We start from the raw sequence: 18,885 nt of genomic DNA, 5'->3' as shown, positions 1-18,885 counted from the left end.
GTACAACAATTTATCGACCATTGCCTTATCTTTTTAGATCCATGATATGTTGGTATTTACGTACATGAATAAATAAAGGTGTTATGTATATGTGTGGACAAACAAACAATCTAGCTCTAACAAATACTTACTAATATGTACTGTTTTAATTATCTTTTTTTGGCAGCGCGATTTTCTCGGCTCTCTTTCAAGAAATAAGGCTGAAATTTGTTGTGAAGAATCTCTATACTACTATATATGATTTACTTCCTCAGTTTGTATGCTGGTCATGCAACAATAAAGACTTCATAATTATATACAAAGGTTTTGTTATTCTCTATTTTTCCATCCCGTTATGACCACTGAAAATCTGCTTTGAAATTTACATTGTCCTTTTGTCCAACCATGATTTGTGAATAGTCATCCTTGTTTTGTTACTTTAAAGTTAAAACATTATTGTATAAATGTTAGTAAAATCCTCGTATGTCTAACACAAATAAACATATAGATGTTTAATGGTATAATAAATGGTTTATGTGGAGGTAATGGATCTGATTGAGTTACGATAAATACCTCATTATCTACCAGGGCTCGGCAGCCGAGCTTTTATTTGAACGTCTACATCTGATGGGTTTAAGTTTTGCAGCTGTCATAGTCTTATTGGTACAACATTCCAATTAAGCGGATGGTTTCAGGGATTAAAAGGGATAAGACAATGGCCGATAAATCGATGTACATCCCCAATGATGACACACATAACTACCTTTTCTGAAGATTACAATTAATGTTTGAAAAGTTTGAACACCAACTTAATAAACCAACACATCAAAATTCTTAAAAGTCCCCCGAAGTTGTCAAGCCAAATAATAAGAAAACGTTATTATAAAACTTTGGGAACTAGTGTAATCAACAGCCCATTGTCCCTATCTCTCTGAATAAAGATACATAGTATTATGATAATGACGTAGGATAGACAGACAGAAAGACTGTATGATTGATAGAGGATAAATACTTGATTAGCCCTTTACTATGGTATATAATTGTACTGTTTATTACCCTAGTCCCCAAAGTTTTATAATAACGTTCTTATTCATTTGCTTAACAACTTTAGGGACTTTAGTGAATTTTGATTGGTTGTTTCAATAAGTTTAATTAAAATTACAGAATAGGTAACTTTGTGTATCATCATTGGAGATTTTCATCAATTAATCGGCCATTGTCTTATCCTTCTAGATCTCTGATTAGTTAGACTTTAGATAAATACAACTTTTGTCTGTTTACTAAAAAATAAGTACATATATAAAACCTATAGAAATTATTATTGACAATGAATACATAAAGTTACATCACATTCACTACTAAAATTACTGATAATTAAAAGCGAAGCTTTCTATAATTAGGGTCGGTCCGTCCGTCCGTCCGTCCGTCCGTCCGAGATAGATAGCTTTTATTCGTTAATTTAGGCGGGTTAGAATTGTCCTATCGATTTCAAATTTTGCATGATTATTCCTGTAGTAGTTAGGTACGATTTAGAAAGCGTAGCAACTCTATAATCATTACCAGAATGTCCGTACGTCCATTTTAAACATGTTGATTTTTCTACCTTTTTAACAACAAATTTTTATGTGATCTAGTTATCCGTTTGATCTGATTTTTTGTATATTGATTCATGGGACAACAAAGAACAATAGTATAAGCGAAGCAACTCTATAATCAAGTCCTAAAAATGTAAGTATATCCAGAAACATTATCCCGTATCAAGCAGTTTTTGAACAAATTTACTTACAATATTGCTTCGACTGTTTCGATTCTTTTATATTCTGATTATTCAGTTCAGACACTATACAAGTGTTAATGACCGTTTGTCCTACCGTTCCAGTGCTTCGCTTTTATGGATGTTGTCATCCTTGTTTAATTTGTAATTTGGTGGAATCTTTCTAACACTCTCCGACTTTGATTAATCTAATCACGGTCAGATAATCTGCATTTGGTTGGTCAGGTCAAAAAAATCTATAAATATAGAAGTATTACCAGACAACTACCTGGATCCCTATGTTAGGGACCTTTTTCGTCTGCCAGCAAATTGCTTTCTGCTATTTTGTAGCGACTTGGCTGCAATTGAAGGTCGGCACAGGTTTCTCTGGGTAGGGACATACAGTTATTATTTTAAATATTTTGAAAGGGTATCTTAAAATGGTTATTCTGCAGGGCGCTATTTTTGATAGTCACAAAATTATAAATGAATAAAGATAAGGGTTCATGGTGTTCCAGAGGCTATTTAAAGAAAATCACCAACAAATGTTTTATGTCTGCTTAAAGTTTATCTAGTTTATGCTTTCTAAAACTGTGCATTTACTTCCGCTATTATCAAGTTCGCATAGTGTTTCTTATTTGCACAGAAACAACAGAGGATATTAAATTAGGGATCTAAAGGTACAAGACAATAGTTAATGAATTGATGTATATCCCCAATTAAAGATACACAAAATACCCTTATTTAGATTACAATTGGTGGTTGAAACGTTTCGTCACTCAACTAAATAAAACAGCTAATCAAAATTTAACAAAAGTCCCCAAAGTTGTTAACCCAACGAATAAGAAAACGTTATCATAAGACTTTGGGGACTAGTGTAATAAACAGTTCAATGTCCCCTCCCTCCCTGATGTTTAAAAGTGAGAGTACATAATTTTAATTATTTAATATGAGACTTGTGTGGAAATAAATATACACCATTATTTACAACTTGTTTCAGTCTCCATACTAAAGGATCTGAAGGGATAAAACAGTGGCCGTTAAATTGATGTTTATCCCCAGATCCCAGAGTTGCCCAACCAACGAATAAGAAAATGCTATAATAAAACTGGTGGGGACTAGTGTAATAAACAGCCCAATGTCCCCTCCCTCCCTGCTACATACTGTTTATCTTATATAACTGAACTTGTATACTTAATATAACTTTATTTCTGTATTTTTTAACATTTTAAAAGGTTATTTGTATTTGTAGTTATGTACAGAAAGACATAATTAGAGTTTATCTTTAATTGTTTTATTTCTTAGGATACCTTGTTTTTTTATACTTACTATTTTAAACGCTTTACAAAAGTCAAACCAACAATTAATATCAAAGTACATCCACACTTTTCAATATTTGAAATAACATTTAATATTTTTCCAATTCATAAAAGTGTCAGAGGCAACTGTGTTGAACTGCTTGGAATTTATTTGTTTCATACTAGGTGATTAATTGTTACAGGGCTTTTCTTCTGTTAAGTAGTGCTGCTACACTGTAAACATGGTATGCAGATTCAGAGAAAATTTTTACATTCTAGCAATTATTTCATTTTCATTGTATTTTTAATTGTATTACACATTACAATTCTTTCTTCAAAGCTGTGATCAAGACATCTTTGTAAATGATTGACTTTGTTTTAAAAATAACTCTTTATGTAAATGTTTTGTTTTTCATCTCATGTTCAATAATTTTAATATTTATAATTTTCTTTTCACCAAAAAATTCATTAAAAACATATAATTGAAAACTTAGCAGACTTCCTAACAAAGTTTTTTTTGTTATTAAAAAAGATATTTTTATAACAATTTTAATTTTGACTTTAAATTAGTTATAGATTAGTTTTGCTACTAGTTATTTTACAACCTGTTGATGTAATTAGATAAAGTCTTGCTGAAACATGCTTTTTTTCCCGTCTACTCAATATAAAAAAATATTTTGAAGTAATGCACAAAAAATATAACAGTCTTTACCGTGCTTTTTTAACTAACTCTCAGCTCTATGTCTTATGTTGATATAATAACAGCCTAGGTATATCTTTATTTAAGATTTTGCAAAAGTTGGAAGGAATGGTCTTTTATTTTGTGCAATAGAAAGATTAAATTGCTGGTAAAAATACTCTAAAAAAGAAGGCCAATCATGTCCGTAAGTAACCAGGGATCTAAAGGGATATGACAATGACCGATAAATTGATGTAAATCCCCAATGATGATATTCAAAATTATCCCTTCTTTATTTGGACACTCAACTTAATGAACCAACCAAACAAATTCAATAAAAGCCCACAAAGTATTTAAGTCAATGAATAAGAAAACGTTATGTTAAAACTTTGGGAACTAGTGTAATAAAGAGCCAAATGTCTCCTCCCTCACTGATAAGTAACACAGCAGTAACAACTGGAAACAAAGGACATAAATTAAAATAAATGAAATCTCTAATTGAAGTTCAGTAGATGAACAACACCCTAAAATACTGTAGCTACGCTCATAAAAAAGGGTTTAAAACAAGATTTGATTATGTTTGAAATATTGGAATTTTCAACAATATTGACAATAATGTCAATAGATATTTTCAAAACAGAGACACAATATTACACTTTTTGCTAAACATATTAAAAGTATATAAAGGATACATATTCATGAGCAAAGCAACTCTACAAGTCTTGCTGTGTCGGTTTGTCGCAAAAAGGCTATAATAAAATAAACGGAAGACCATCATTGGAAAATTTTAAAGCAGCTTATAGTGCCTAATAGAAAATTACGTCATACAATAAAAATGGCCATTGATAGGTCAGTATACATTAAGAGATATAAGTTTTCCGGAATTTTAATGTAGGGAGTAAATTTGAAATCTGCATCAAATTTTAAGGATTTTTTATAAAATTCGTTTTTTGTAAAATTCTTTATCTAAAAGCGAAAATACATTTTAAGTTAATTAATTTTGACCAATAGGATAGGTGGATTTTAAACTACCTGCGCTCTAATTGGTTGAATGATGTACGACATCCAATCAGAGCGCAGATTTTTTAAATCCACCAATCACAGTTGCCAAAATTAATTAACTTAATTTGTATTTCCGCTTTTAGATAAAGAATTATACAAAAAACAAATTTTATAAAAAATCCTTAAAATTTGATGCAGATTTCAAATCTACTCCCTACATTACAATTCCGGAAAACTTATATCTCTTAGTATACATTTTACCATTGATTAATTCAAATGTATACTGGCCTATCATTTGTAGTGTATAATTATTTCGTCATTTTTACTATGCACTATAAGCTGCTTCGAAAATACAGGGTGTTTCAAGAGAAATGCGTTTTTTGAAAACTTAATTAGGCATAGAAAATGAAACAATTATATAAAATGCTTTTTATATTTAGAAAACCGATCCTTTTCAAATATTTAAAAATGATTTTTTAGACAAATTATGCCTTAAAACCAGTTTTTCTAAAGACCTTAATTTTGAAGATTTACGAATTTAAAGGTTGTGGAAAAAATGTGAACATTTTTAAAATTCAAATTGCGCGGCTTGTATTAATAGTAGAAAAACGTTATCCATACCGTTAGAATTGTCATAAACTCTATTTTTTTTGAAATATAATAGCAATTTTTGTGCTATTTGTAGTTAAGGAGCTACATTGAAAAGTGTGAGAAAGGTTGAAAAGTTTTAAGTAAGTTGGAACATTTTACTACGTAGCTCCTAAACTATACGTAGCACAGGAATGGTTCTTATATACCCAACTAGGGATTATGACAATTCTAACAGTATGCTTAACATTTTTCTACTATTAATACAAGCCGCGCAATTTGAATTTTAAAACTGAGGGCATTTTTTCAATAACCTAATTTAATTCTGTAAATCTTCAAAAATAAGGCCTTTGGAAAAACCGGTTTTTAGGGCATAATTTGTCAAAAAAATAATTTTTAAATATTTGAAACATAAATGTCCCAGAATAGGTTTTCCAAATATATAAAACATTTTATATAATTGTTTCATTTTCTACGTCTAATTAAGTTTTTAGAAAACGCATTTCTCATGAAACACCCTGTATAGTTAAGGTAGCCTACAAAAGAATCTGTCTTTTTAAAGACTAAAATAAAGACTTAGAAATAAAAAACTTTTAATTAAATGTTTTTTTTTGATTCGCTACTAACATAAAAAACTCCTTGTTTGAAGTGTATACTCGGCCTGTATCTTGTAAACGTATACAATAATACCTGGAAAACTAGGTAAAAGTAAGGATAAAGAAATATTCAAAAAACTTCTAAGATTTTTTTTCTATTTTGATGAAATTTTTTTTTAAACAATAAAAAATTCACAAACCGATTTTCATTGGACTTGCAAAAAAACAAGTTTACTTATGATATAAAATGTTCTTGTTTTATCTCTGTTTAACACTTTACTATTCATTTTATTATAACATTGTTTTGATTTCAAAGATTCAAATAATAGATATTTTAATCATTTTCAAGTTTTCCTTTGATTTGCCTATTCCTTTACTTTTTAGAGAAAGAAAAATAGAATGAAATATTCAGTAGTATATCTAATACTACATCTATCTCTTCAAGTTTAACCTGTATCTATTTGTTTCATACAAGAAAGTTTGTCTATTGTCTAAAGATTAAGACAATAGAAACATACTTATTCTACATACTTAAATATCTGTCTGTCTGTCAGCGTATCTATTAGTCTGTCTACCTATCTATTTATTTGTTTATACACCTATCTTTCTAAAAAAAGTCTATGTTCTATTAATATATCGACATGTCTTCCCAGAGAGAGAGGTGGCAATGGGCTGTTTATTACTCTGGTCCCCAAAGTCCTATAATTACGTTTTTTAAATATAGTTGGCTTAACAACTTTGGGGACTTTATAGAATTTTGATTGCCTGGTTAATTAAGTTGAGTTTTCAAACGTTCCAATCTGTCTATATATCAGTTGAAAGTTAAATCTAAATTATAAATGTCTTTGTTTGACCATGCCAGTAAATAGAAATAGAAACATTGTAAGTTTTATGAATATACTTTACCAGTTTTACAGTTTGATAGCTGGCTTTATTTTGTGCAAATTTTTTGTAATAGTTGTATGTTGTTAACTTTAAAACCAGTGTTGATACATATAGTGGTCAATAATAATTTTACATTGCCACCCCCCCCCCCCCCCCTCCCTTTCTTTCATAGTGATTCATATTGCACACATACACACACAAACACACACACACATACACAAGAAGTAAATGAAAAGCCATGATGTTATTAGGCCAAATTGGTTATATTGCAAAAAAGAAAATATATGAAATAGCTAAATTTTTATGGAAGAAATATTTAGATTTCTACTTTAACAATGGATAATGGATAAAAAATACGTAAATGGTCAATACATTCCTCCATGGTCAGGGGAGGGGCTGGGGGAATAGAGGTATCGTTATATTAGCCAGGTGGGAGAAACATTTTATCAGGGTAGGCGAGAATATCTCACAATATCCACGTATTCTATATCCATTACTATAACATTAAAGCTTTTTCTTTGGTAAAACTTTATATTTATAAATATACCTTTATCATTTGATTTATTATTTTTTGTAAATTTTTTGTAGAAACGTTAGCAAATTGAACATGTATGTATGGTTTTAAATAATTAATAAGGATTAATAAATTATAATTTATATTGGTTTAAAGCCCCTGTGGTCGATATGGTGTAGTTAATGGGGATATTTTATATATTTTATGACTCTTTGCTATTTTTGAGTTTTATGCACAAATTTCATTGCAATGTTTTTGCATTTTTTCATAGAATTTTCAGAATTAAAGATACATTTGTTTAGTTATACTTTTTATTTGAATTTTGCCGTCATATTTTAACATTTACAGTTTTCTTATTATTATGCGTTACGGCTAAGGATTCGCTATATTTCCAGCGGAATCAAACCGGTTCAATTGATGCAGTTTTTTTTAACAAGGAAGGTACATCCAAAAGATACCTAACTGTAATTTAGGGAAGGGCCCTCTTATTGGACATACAGTAGTCATAGAGTTAATGCATGATAAACATAAACATATGATAATAAAAATTGATGATATATAAGTGGGGTTAATTATAGCAATTAGTACCTAATAATTTTCCTAACCGGAAGCTAGATAGATAAATAGATATATAATTATAATAGATAGATAGATAGATATACGTGGACATTTGTCCACCTGTCATTTAACCGGGTTTAATTATCTTTCCAGAAAAATCAATAAATTGAATTTGTTCTTTTCACATGCTTAATGTATTTTTTCATATCATGAAATAAACCTTAATTTTGCTGCGTTACTAAAAATAAAAACTATGCTTTATTTTTCCAAGAAAATTAATAACCTTTCATATATTTTCATTTTCTTTTGATTTAATAAAAAATAAACAATGTCTTCACATATCGACTTTACTAAAAGATTTTATACAGAATTGAAAAAATTTTAAATGACGATTTCTTATTTTTTAATATTTTACTGTCTAAATCAAATAAGAGAGCAAAGTAAATTTTTTATTTTGATATTTGAATGATCTAAATCGGTTAAAAAACAATAAAGGCTAGTCAATAAATAAATTTTTGCAACTGTAAAGTGGTGACTGGTTGATTAACTATAGTTATAGAGTAGCTGGACTTCTAAAATAAGTGTGCCCAAATATAAAGTCTTTAAAAAATTAAATAAAATGAAGACAAAAAAGTGTACTTTTGAGAGTACTTCAAATTAGTAAAGTTAATCAATTGCCAAAAAAAAGTTATATAAAAATGATTGTATGTCATGAAGGGTAATGTTTTTACTACAAAATTAAAAATTCTTAGCATTTATGGAATGGTAACATAACAAAATATTTTTACTTTTGCTATTTTAATGATTTTTCAATCAATAAATATACTTTGGGTCTTAGGAAGAAAACGAAGTAGCTGGTTTAGTCGTATTTTCACAGTAGCTTTTGATAGGTTAATTTAGGTTGGGTAAATGTTAATGATTGCCCCACAGGGTTAGGAAATAAGCTCTACAGGGCTAGAGCCCCCCGCAGAGGGTAGAATTAGGAGAAAAGCTATAGTGAAAATACGACGAAACCCACTACTTCGTTTTCTTTCCATGATCCAAAGTTGCTTGTTAAAACTGCGATACTACGATGAACGTTATTATACCTAAATCCTAGGTGGAAAACATGAAGTTGAGAGGTTTTTATGTTTTGATGTACCTCACTTTATTTGCTAATAATAAATAATACACAGTGCAGTGTGTATCAACTGTATCAAGGAGGGAGGAGACAATGGGCTTTTTGTTACATTAGTCCCCAAAGTTTTATAATAAAGCTTTCTGATTCGTTGGCTTACAACTATGGGGACTTTTACTGACTTAATTTTTTAGTTTATTAAGTTGAGTGTAAAAATTTCAACCACTAAATGCAATCTAGCGAATGGGTAATTTGGGTATTATCATTGGGGATGTACATCAATTTATGTGCCATTGTCTTATCCCTTTAGATCCCTAGTGTATATTGTATATTCATATTAATCAATATAGAGTAGGTTATAATTTTATTAATATTAAAAAAGTTCTAAATATAAAATTTAACAAATAAAAAGCTTGTAAGTAAATTTAAAAGTGACAATTAAGTCAAACAAGGTTTTAAGGTCGTTACAATTAAACCCGATCAATTAAATATTCGACTATAACTAACCTTACTTTTTTTATTTCAGCCCCCTCACTCGAAGGACACAACCTGGACGAAATTATTCGTAGGAGGACTTCCATATCATACAACTGACAAATCTTTAAGGTAAGTCAGCTGCATTTCATATTTTTATATGCTTCTAGTCTAAAGTTGTTTAGTCCATTTGTCTATCTTTCATGTTTCAAAAAACAAAAACCTCATTTTTAAAAGTATCATGATTTTCTTTGATTGTTTTGCATCAAATTCTCTCTTTTTTCTTTATTATGACAATTGATCATCTACTCTATAACTCTCATTTCATAACTTTTAGGTGCTGTGCTACTTATTTATGTTGTCATTCTTGTTTAAATAATAAGATTGGCCACAGTGCATTGTTCCTTATAATTGCTCGTATATATGTTTTTCTACATTTTTTACTTTATATTTAGATGTTTTCATATTAACAAACCAAATATCCCCAATGGTCGGATGAAATTTAATTTTGTCAAGTAGTTTCAGAGTATGTGTAATTTCAAATAAATCAACAGATTGACTTTACTCCCCAAATTTTTTTCAAAATACATATTTGAATTAAATTTGATTAAAAACAAGGAACAAGCGTTATTTAGTGGAATAGCTGCTTAATAAAGTAATTCTGTATTAGTTAGGTATGTAACGCATTACATTATAGACAGCTTTTCGGGGATATTGAAATGAAAAATTCTAAGATTAAAACCAATTTTGTTAGACCAAAGGGACCCAGGCTAACAAAACTGGTATTGATTTTATGATTTTTATTTTAATATTTTTTGAAAATTGTCTGCAATACGATGATATACATGATTTTTCAATATGCCTATGTACCGGTTCTAATTCACCGGATATTAATCGGTTTCGAAGCCATACTGGAAAATATATAATATACCCTTTTCAAGATATCTATAAAAATATTAGTTTTTACTATCTCTTTAAGAATGTAGTAGTAGCGCCATCAAGCTTAAAGGGCAATCAATGTTTTAAAGAGAAAACAAGCAATAAACATGTTCAGTGCATAAAAGGGAAAACTCAACAGCTACGAGAGACAGACAAAAAAAATCCAATAGGTTAATTTTGTTATCTTTTAGGGAGCACTTTGAAGTATTTGGAGAGATTGAGGAGGCAGTTGTCATCACTGATAGAAGCACTGGAAAATCTAGAGGATATGGATTTGTAAGTATCTTTCTATCTATCCATTGTTATATCTGATTAATCATCTATTAGTTGGTATAACATACATTCATCCCGCTTTTACAAAATTCTATCAACACATCTATCAACCCATTCAGCATTAGTTCGTCTAACCATAAATTTATCAATTCACCTTTCAATATACCAGGGCTCGGCAACCGCTCGTCAGCCACGACTAAGCTTCGAATTTTAGCCCGTTTGGATGCTTTAAAAGATTTAAAAGAGGGATTGTCATATTTGGGCCAGGTTTAGACTTCCAGCTGATATTTAAGATTGTTAAAGGTTGATTTCCTTGAGGCTTACAGGCCGGTTACTGAAGCGCGGCTGCCGAGCCCTGCATTATGAAATATCCTTTTATTTGTCTATTCATCCATTTATCCCTTCACCCATTCATGTATACATTTATTTATCAATCCATCCATTTAGCAATTTGCCTATCTTGAAATATATCTACCTATGCTTTATAGAGTGTCTCATAAAAGAAGACGTCATACAATACAAATGACCAATGATAGTCCAGTATACATTTTACCATTGGTCAATTACAATGTATACTGTCTTTGGTCATTTGTATTGTATCTATTCATCTACTTGTTCCTAAAATGAATGTATATATCCAGGTGATAATGAGTACTAAGGATGCAGCGGAGAGAGCTTGCAAGGAGCCAAATCCAATTATTGATGGTAGAAAAGCAAATGTTAACCTGGCCTGTATTGGAGCTAAACCCAGAGGAAATCTTGCAGGTGAGTTCAAGGGAAGGAGGGAACATTGGACTGTTTAATACACTAGTCCCAAAAGTTTTATATTAACGATTTCTTATTCGTTGGCTGAACAACGTTCGGGACTTAAATTGAATTTGATTGGTTGGTTCATTAATTTGAGTGTCCAAACGTTTCAACCACCAAAAGTTATCTACAGAAGGGGTAATTTTATGTATCTTCATTGAGGATATACATCAATATTTCGGCTATTGTCTTATCCCTTTAGATCCATGGGTGCATTCCTTTGCTGCTTTCCCTCTAAGTGCTTATCAATACTGAATTCCCTCCGCTTAATAAAATAAGGAAAGGGGGGGGGGTTGTTTTTTCTTGCTTGCCTAACCCCCTGCAGGGGACCCTATCACTAAGATGCTCTTATCCGTCTGGGCTATAAAGCACCCAATATAACCTACACTAACTCGACAATAAATTTATTCTTACTTGGTTATTACACCATGTTATCATGTACTCTAATAAGGTAAAACTTGTAGCTGGCTAAAATAATAATTTGTTTTCATATAAGTCTTTGGATGGTTTTAAGCTTTTTTTCTAATCTATTTTAAACAGATCTCCTAGATACTAGAGAAGTATCCGTAGTTAACACATATTATATTAAAAACATACCTAGACAAAGTCTATGTAGATTGTAAAAAATGATAAATTAATATCTGAAAGAAAAACTTATTCACAGATGTGCCCTGCTCAGACCAGATATTTAAGTAGATGCTATCATTCACAATTTACTAACAGTATCAGAGAAATATACTAGCTTTGCTACAACAATAATATTTAATGTTGATTTACCATAGATTTAAATGAAATTAGAATGCTTTTATACTCTATTAATTAGAAGGCTTTCTCTGTCATTCCATATGTCCGTACGTCCATCTTTAAGAAATTGTACAAAAAAAACATGATTTGCTCAGCTACGTTTAAAGATAAAAGGCTGATGTTTTTTTTATTTGGAATAATTTTCACATTTTTCATGTTTTAAGAAAATAGTCTTAAGGTTGACGGAAAAATTCTATTTCAAGAATACCTCAACTGCTAACAATTTCATTATTTGGGTTTGTGTTTTTCCTCAATAGTTAGGAGCCCGCAGTGTTTGGATAGGCATAAGAAAAATAACTGGCTTTTTTAAAATAGATTAAAAATAAGGTGGTTGGGTGGATGTTCACACTTCAGTACTCTGTAGGATCTTAAAGGAAAAGCACCTCTAGGTTTTTTGTTCTAGATCAAATTAGTAAAGACTACTGGTCCTGATGTTTAAGTGAGATTGATTCTCAAAACTTTGGCAGCGCATCCTGCCCAAGCCAAAACTTTAAAATTCTTCCAATCAATTCTTATAAAGGATTTTCTCTCACAGCCAATTTTTCAAGAAGAGGCACTAACATTATACAGTTAACAGAATAGAGTAGCAAATGACTAAATGATGGTAATATGAATAATCATATCTCCGTACAGAATCCTTCTGACTAAGTTACACACCAAAATTTTCATTGCGGATATGAAAATTTTTTCACGGGTATAGTCCTTTCCACGACATCCCTCCATAAGGGGAGATTCTTCGTATTTTTCACAGTAGCTTTTCTCCTATTTCTAACCCCTGCGGGGGGCTCTAACCCTGCGGGGCCAATTACCTATCCCTGTGGGACAATCACCTAACACAATATAACCTAACCTAACCTAAAATAACCTATAAAAAGCCATTTCAAAAATACGACTAATCGCCCCTTATGGAGGGATGTCGTGGAAAGGACTATACCCGTATTTTGTAATATTGGTTAATGTGCATCAATTTAATTTACCTGGATTCTATGAAATAACATGAACATTTTTACCCAAAATATTATTTGTATATATCCAGGGATCCAAAGGGATAAGACAATGGCCGATAAATTTATGTACAACCAAAATGATGATACACAAAATTATCCCATCTTTGATTTAAAATTGGTGGTTGAAACGTTTAAACAGTTAACTTAAGTAAGCAACCATTCAAAAGTCCCCTAAGTTGTTAAGCCAACTAATAAGAAAACGTTATTATAAAACTTTGGGAACTAATGTAACAAACAGCCCATTGTCCCCGCTCTTTCTCTCTCTGATTCAAATTTAATTGAATTAATGGTTAGTTTCTCTATATCTAGTAGAATAACCACTGAGGAAATAGATAGTTTTCAACAAAAAGTAATGCATTTTAAATTCCATCAGTTTCATGTGCAATACATTATTAGAATATCACATTAACTCTTGGAAAACTATGTAAAATAAAAGATAATTTTACTGTAAGTAACTTTTTTTTACAATGGCATGTAAAATATTCTAATCTTATCCTAACTCTCTTAAAGCTTTTTGGTTTAGTTTTGATCACTCAAAATTACAGCTTCATCTAAATCCTTTGCACGCTTCAAGTGTTCTCACAATTTAACCAATAATACAATAAAAATTACTTGCAACATGTAAAGAGATAAGAAGTTTAATAATATCCATAACTAAAATAAAAATAATGCTCAATAATTGTGTAGAGAGATGGCAAAGAATTTGATAGTAAACAGATAATCATCAAAAGTCTTTTTTTTATGAATCGTTGCATATTGCATTTTTTTAAAAAAGATTCTTAGATTTTAAGATTCCGGAAGATGCAGAAATTTGTGCTTGGATTTTTCTTCTAAAAATAATGATATGTTTAGTTAACTCATTTTGACACCATGTTACAACAATATATGCATCCAAAATAGTGCATTTTATGATATATTGGTCCCAAGGATTCTGCTAAGTATAGTTTGTCAAAAAGGAGAAGAAAATGCTTAGATAAGTTGGGTAATCTCAGAAAATGCCTAATGCATAAAACATTTAATAACAGTAAAAACAACACAAATATAAATATATTGGACCATGGAAAGAAAACGAAGTATTTTCACAGTAACTTTTGTTATTTTTGGTTAGGCAAATGTTAATGATTGCCCCTCAAGGTTTGAAAATTGGTCCCGCAGTGTTAGAGCCCACCGTATGGAGAAAAGCTACTGTGATAATACGACGAAACCTAATACTTGGTTTTCTTTCCACGATCTCTTGTTTTATGAAAGACACACAACAATTATTATGAAAATGAAAACTATATAAATTTTACAATTTTTTGTTTAATACAAATTCTGCTCTTGATACTAATATTTATATTGCTAACGACCTCAATATTTATTCTTATTTGAAATATGAAACTTTCATTGGCGACACTATTATCAACAATCAATTTAAATCTAATTTTTTATTGAGGATCAAATTTTAATTGGACCATAAGATTAATACCTACAATTGTTTACAATTCAAATAAAAAATAGCAAATAAAATCTTAAGAAATAAAGATTGTCTGTATGTCTGCTAAAATATTGCAAATGGCTGTGCTGGTTTTTTTTCTTATTGTAAGCCCCTCCAATTCTTTCTATTTTAACATCTACGCCATAGCACTTTTTTTAATGGAAATTTTTACCCTAAATAGTATAAAATTGTACATTTCCTATGCAAAGTTTAATACAAAAATTATTTAAATTTGTAATGAAAATTATAAATAATTAAACTCAAGAAGATAACAAGGCTTTTATAAAAAAAAATGTACAATTTACATAACAGCAAGATTAAAATTGTTTGATTAGCTACTATAAATTATTCATTAAAGTAAAGATAAGAAAATTTATTAAATTTAGGTCATTTAATCATATTTATATAAATAAAAAGCAAATTAATATTAAAATAAATGTCTGTTAAAACAACAAAAATATGTAGTTGCTTAACTGTGGAAGGTGGCATCCATGCTTTACGCATTGTCACTGCATGTGGTGTGCTGTCTTTTCATGCTTAGTCTTCATGATAATTCATACACATGTGACAAATAACAGAAATGACTTTTGCATTTTTTCACATAAAAACATTAATTTAAATCAAGATTGGATATTAACAAATAAAAAAATTGAGAAATATTCCTTTCTAAAATTAAATATTTTAAAAACTAATAAGATTAAAAATGAAATTATAAAAGTACACTGCTCCCCTGAATTCCTAAATATCAAAACAAATATCATGGGCTAATATGTTTGCTCAATTTGATAAGGACTAAGTGAATATAAATGTGTGCACATTAGCTACACTGACAGGGACAACTGAGCTGGATCTTTAAATGTGTAGCCGTTGGCGTGGCTGTAGCCGTGGCCGTAGTCATGGCTGTAGTTGTAGCCACACTAACAGACTGTGGTCACTTTTAGCGTGGTTAACCACGCTACGACTACGACCACGCGTTGCCAATATGATTTAAAGATCGCATTTTTTTGTGGCCACGGCAACGCGTGGTTAATATGATTTAAAGATCGCTATTAGGTTGGTGGCTGTAACTCTGACCACGACTACGGCAACGGCTACGCTTTTAAGATCCAGCTCTGGTCTCATTATCAGATTGTATAACATAACACAAAGATTTTAACAATGGTTTTTTATTGGATTGTTAATAATATTATGAACAATGATGATTATGCAAGCTTCTAAAACACTATTAGCATTGTGATCCATCACTATCATATTTTCTTTTCTTAAAACTTGGGGTTAAAATAAATCATACGGTGCTATATCACTCTGGGGCTCTCCAAAGCCTCACTAGACCTAACATAACCTTGTAAAACATTTAAAATTTGTCGGACTATTCATAAACTTAAAGTAATCGGAGTAATATGGCTTGAAATGACCTTTTTTAAACCTTGACTTCAATTAGACTATTTGAATTGTGATTATTTTTATGTGGCATCAATATCCTTGTTCAATATTCTATACTTTAATATTTACAAACTGTTTCATAAATATGAAACAAATATCTATTTAAAATTAATTCCAACTTTCCTATCAAAAGCTATGAAAGTATATTGGCAACAAATTATCTTTTGAGTACTGTGAAAAGGAGAAGAAAATTCAATCAGTTTTTGTGGCAAATAGAAATTACTTTATAAAAAGGTTTCTTTGTAGATGATTATAAGAAAAGCTACTAGACTTATGACTATAGAAGAAATTGTTATTGGACAATATATAATAAATGTTTAATCATTCTTGGTACTTTAAATTTGTTTAAAATTTCATGTAAAGTTTTAATTGGTTGTGTAAGACTGTAAGTTGTTATCATATTTGCAATTTAGTACTTAAAATTTGATTTTCCCAATTGTTTATCTAAATCATTGTATATCTATTGTAAATTTCTGATCATTTTGCCTTGACAATATGTTTTAGAGGGGTAAATGTGTTGTGCATCTGAGGGCCACATAATAAGAGTATACCACAGCCAAATAGTTTATTAGAAACACACCGATTTATATGTTAATCCAATCAAATATTGAACTGTTATATTCTGATAGATATAGTTCTAGAACTTTCTAATACCTACACGTATTATACATTATGTAAAGTTGTAAACAGGTTGACAAGGTTCAAATTTTATTGATACCCTTTTTGAGATTGTAGTTTTCTTGGTTTGTAAGGAAACTTAAGTTCTTATATTTAAGATATACTAGGGACTAAAGTTATGCTGCTTTTTTCCATATTTATTCAAAAATGCTGTGAATTTATCAAGGTTTTGGATTTTAAAACAATGGGTTAATTTCTATAATTTCTTTGAAATTAAAAATTTCTATGAAGATTTCTATTAGGACTCACAGTTTTACAAGAAAACATAATTAGCTGAATATTTTTTAGGCATTTTTACCGCTAAACTTAAATCTTCTTAACCTGGAATCTCTGAAAAGCCAGGAATTGCATTCTTGGATTGCTTTACAAATCTGCAAAAAAACAGAATAGCATAAAATGTATTTATAATATGAAGAAGAAAAACTATTTTTATTTTTTTCCAACTAAAGTTTGCCAAAATTTACACAAAAAAAAATAAGAACTGTAAAATTTTTAAGCATTTTTATGCCGAGAATATAGAAAATGATTTAGCTTTTTTCCCCAGAATTGTTTAATTTGAAATAACTTATGATTTATTTATAGACTACATAGGAATCATTTTCTTTATAGGTGAATTTGTTTGGACACTAATTCCCAATTTCTGGGATTTGCACAGATTCGAAATTATTATATTATTAATGCCTTCGATCTTTTGTCTGTGTATATTTGTGTGTGTGTTTGTGTGTGTGAGTGTGTGTTTGTGTGTGTATGTGTGTGTGTGTGTGGTTGTGTGTATGTGTTTGTGTGTGTGTGTGTTTAAGTGGGTGAGAGAGAGTGGGTTTATTTGTGCGTGTCTCATCAAGTGTATGTATTTTTGTTGGATTTTCTCTAATAAGGGAATTACTAATACAAGTAAGACTATTTTTTGCCAAAAAATAACTCTTAAAAAGCAAGGCTTTTATATTATTAGGGTCTATACGTCACAATAAGCTCACGTTAAATGCATTTATTTTACTCTATAAGAAAACAGTGTATGTCCAAAAATCACTCACTTTTTATGGAAGTTTTAAATAATTGATAGCTAGATTTTCATGACCTATTAATTTATGCTTTTTTGTACAAAATTTGTTGGAACCATAGCAAAATAGTCTGAAACTTTCGCTCCAAAAAATGCTTTCTTTTCTATAATTAGGTTGTTAGTTACACAATCAAACGCTTTTCTTACATCTAATTGTGTTCCTTCTAATTAGGAAAGAAATAAGTTCTTTTCACTAATTTAAACTGTATTAGATTCAATTGGATTAGGGAGAACATTAAAATAATGTTATATTTTTATTTTTCAGCAAGCCTTCCTTTGGCCGCCGCTTACCGTCCTGGTTTCCCCACTATTATTCCTTCACAGTATGGGTAAGTTTTTTTGGTCTTGTGCGTGCTTGTTTTTTTTTGATTTTATATGTAGTCAATTTTATTATGTATTGTTGCTAACTGATGAATTTCTAGTTATTGGAAATGGCGTGGAGTCCTGTTCATTCTTTTTTTACAGTGTGTTTAAAATTAATTTGCCATTATTTTCAAAAAAATTTCTAGGTTTTAAAATTTCATTTCAATGTTCTTAAGAATTATTTTCAATTTTGATCATACTGTACTTATATATTTTCCAGATTATGATTTTCTATTTAATATGAAACTAAATAGCTAACTCCAATTAACGTTCCTTTGAAGAATTATTACTAATTGACCAAGAAAAAATAATTTCTTATTTTTAACTGAGCTGTAAACGTTTATATTTTGTGATATTGCACTTTTAAATTAGAGATTTTAGGCACTTTCATATATCATTTATTTTCCGTTCATAGTCATATTTTGTTTTTAGATTAGTGACTTATAAATTATTAGTAGTCAGGCTTTAGAACTAAATAACATATTTCATAGACATTTCACTAAACTTTTAAGAAAACAAATACAAAAAAGCCTTTGTAATTTTTATGAATTGTGTTATTATATTCTATTAAGTTAATTGATATAGCTATATTTT

General features: G+C 29.8%; 1 protein-coding gene across 9 annotated transcripts in view; it reads left to right on the top strand.

The window, feature by feature from the left end:
• Positions 1–18,885, top strand: part of LOC145331761 (uncharacterized) — a 61,104-nt gene that overhangs the window by 19,296 nt on the left and 22,923 nt on the right. For all 9 annotated transcript variants that reach the window (XR_013883893.1, XM_080176599.1, XM_080176595.1 and 6 more), the window contains exons 3-6: positions 9,496–9,575; positions 10,574–10,658; positions 11,297–11,420; positions 18,194–18,257. Coding sequence is in view for 8 of the 9 variants with exons in the window: in XM_080176599.1 (XP_080032725.1) it covers positions 9,496–9,575; positions 10,574–10,658; positions 11,297–11,420; positions 18,194–18,257 (353 nt within the window). In the remaining variant the exon portion in view is untranslated. The remainder of the gene's footprint in view (positions 1–9,495; positions 9,576–10,573; positions 10,659–11,296; positions 11,421–18,193; positions 18,258–18,885) is intronic.

The sequence above is a fragment of the Acartia tonsa genome, chromosome 11 (assembly GCF_053477335.1).
Source record: "Acartia tonsa isolate MP-2025a chromosome 11, ASM5347733v1, whole genome shotgun sequence".
NCBI lineage: Eukaryota > Metazoa > Arthropoda > Copepoda > Calanoida > Acartiidae > Acartia > Acartia tonsa.
The sequence above is the reverse complement of the archived record's forward strand: the minus strand, read 5'-3'. Positions and strand labels throughout refer to the sequence as shown.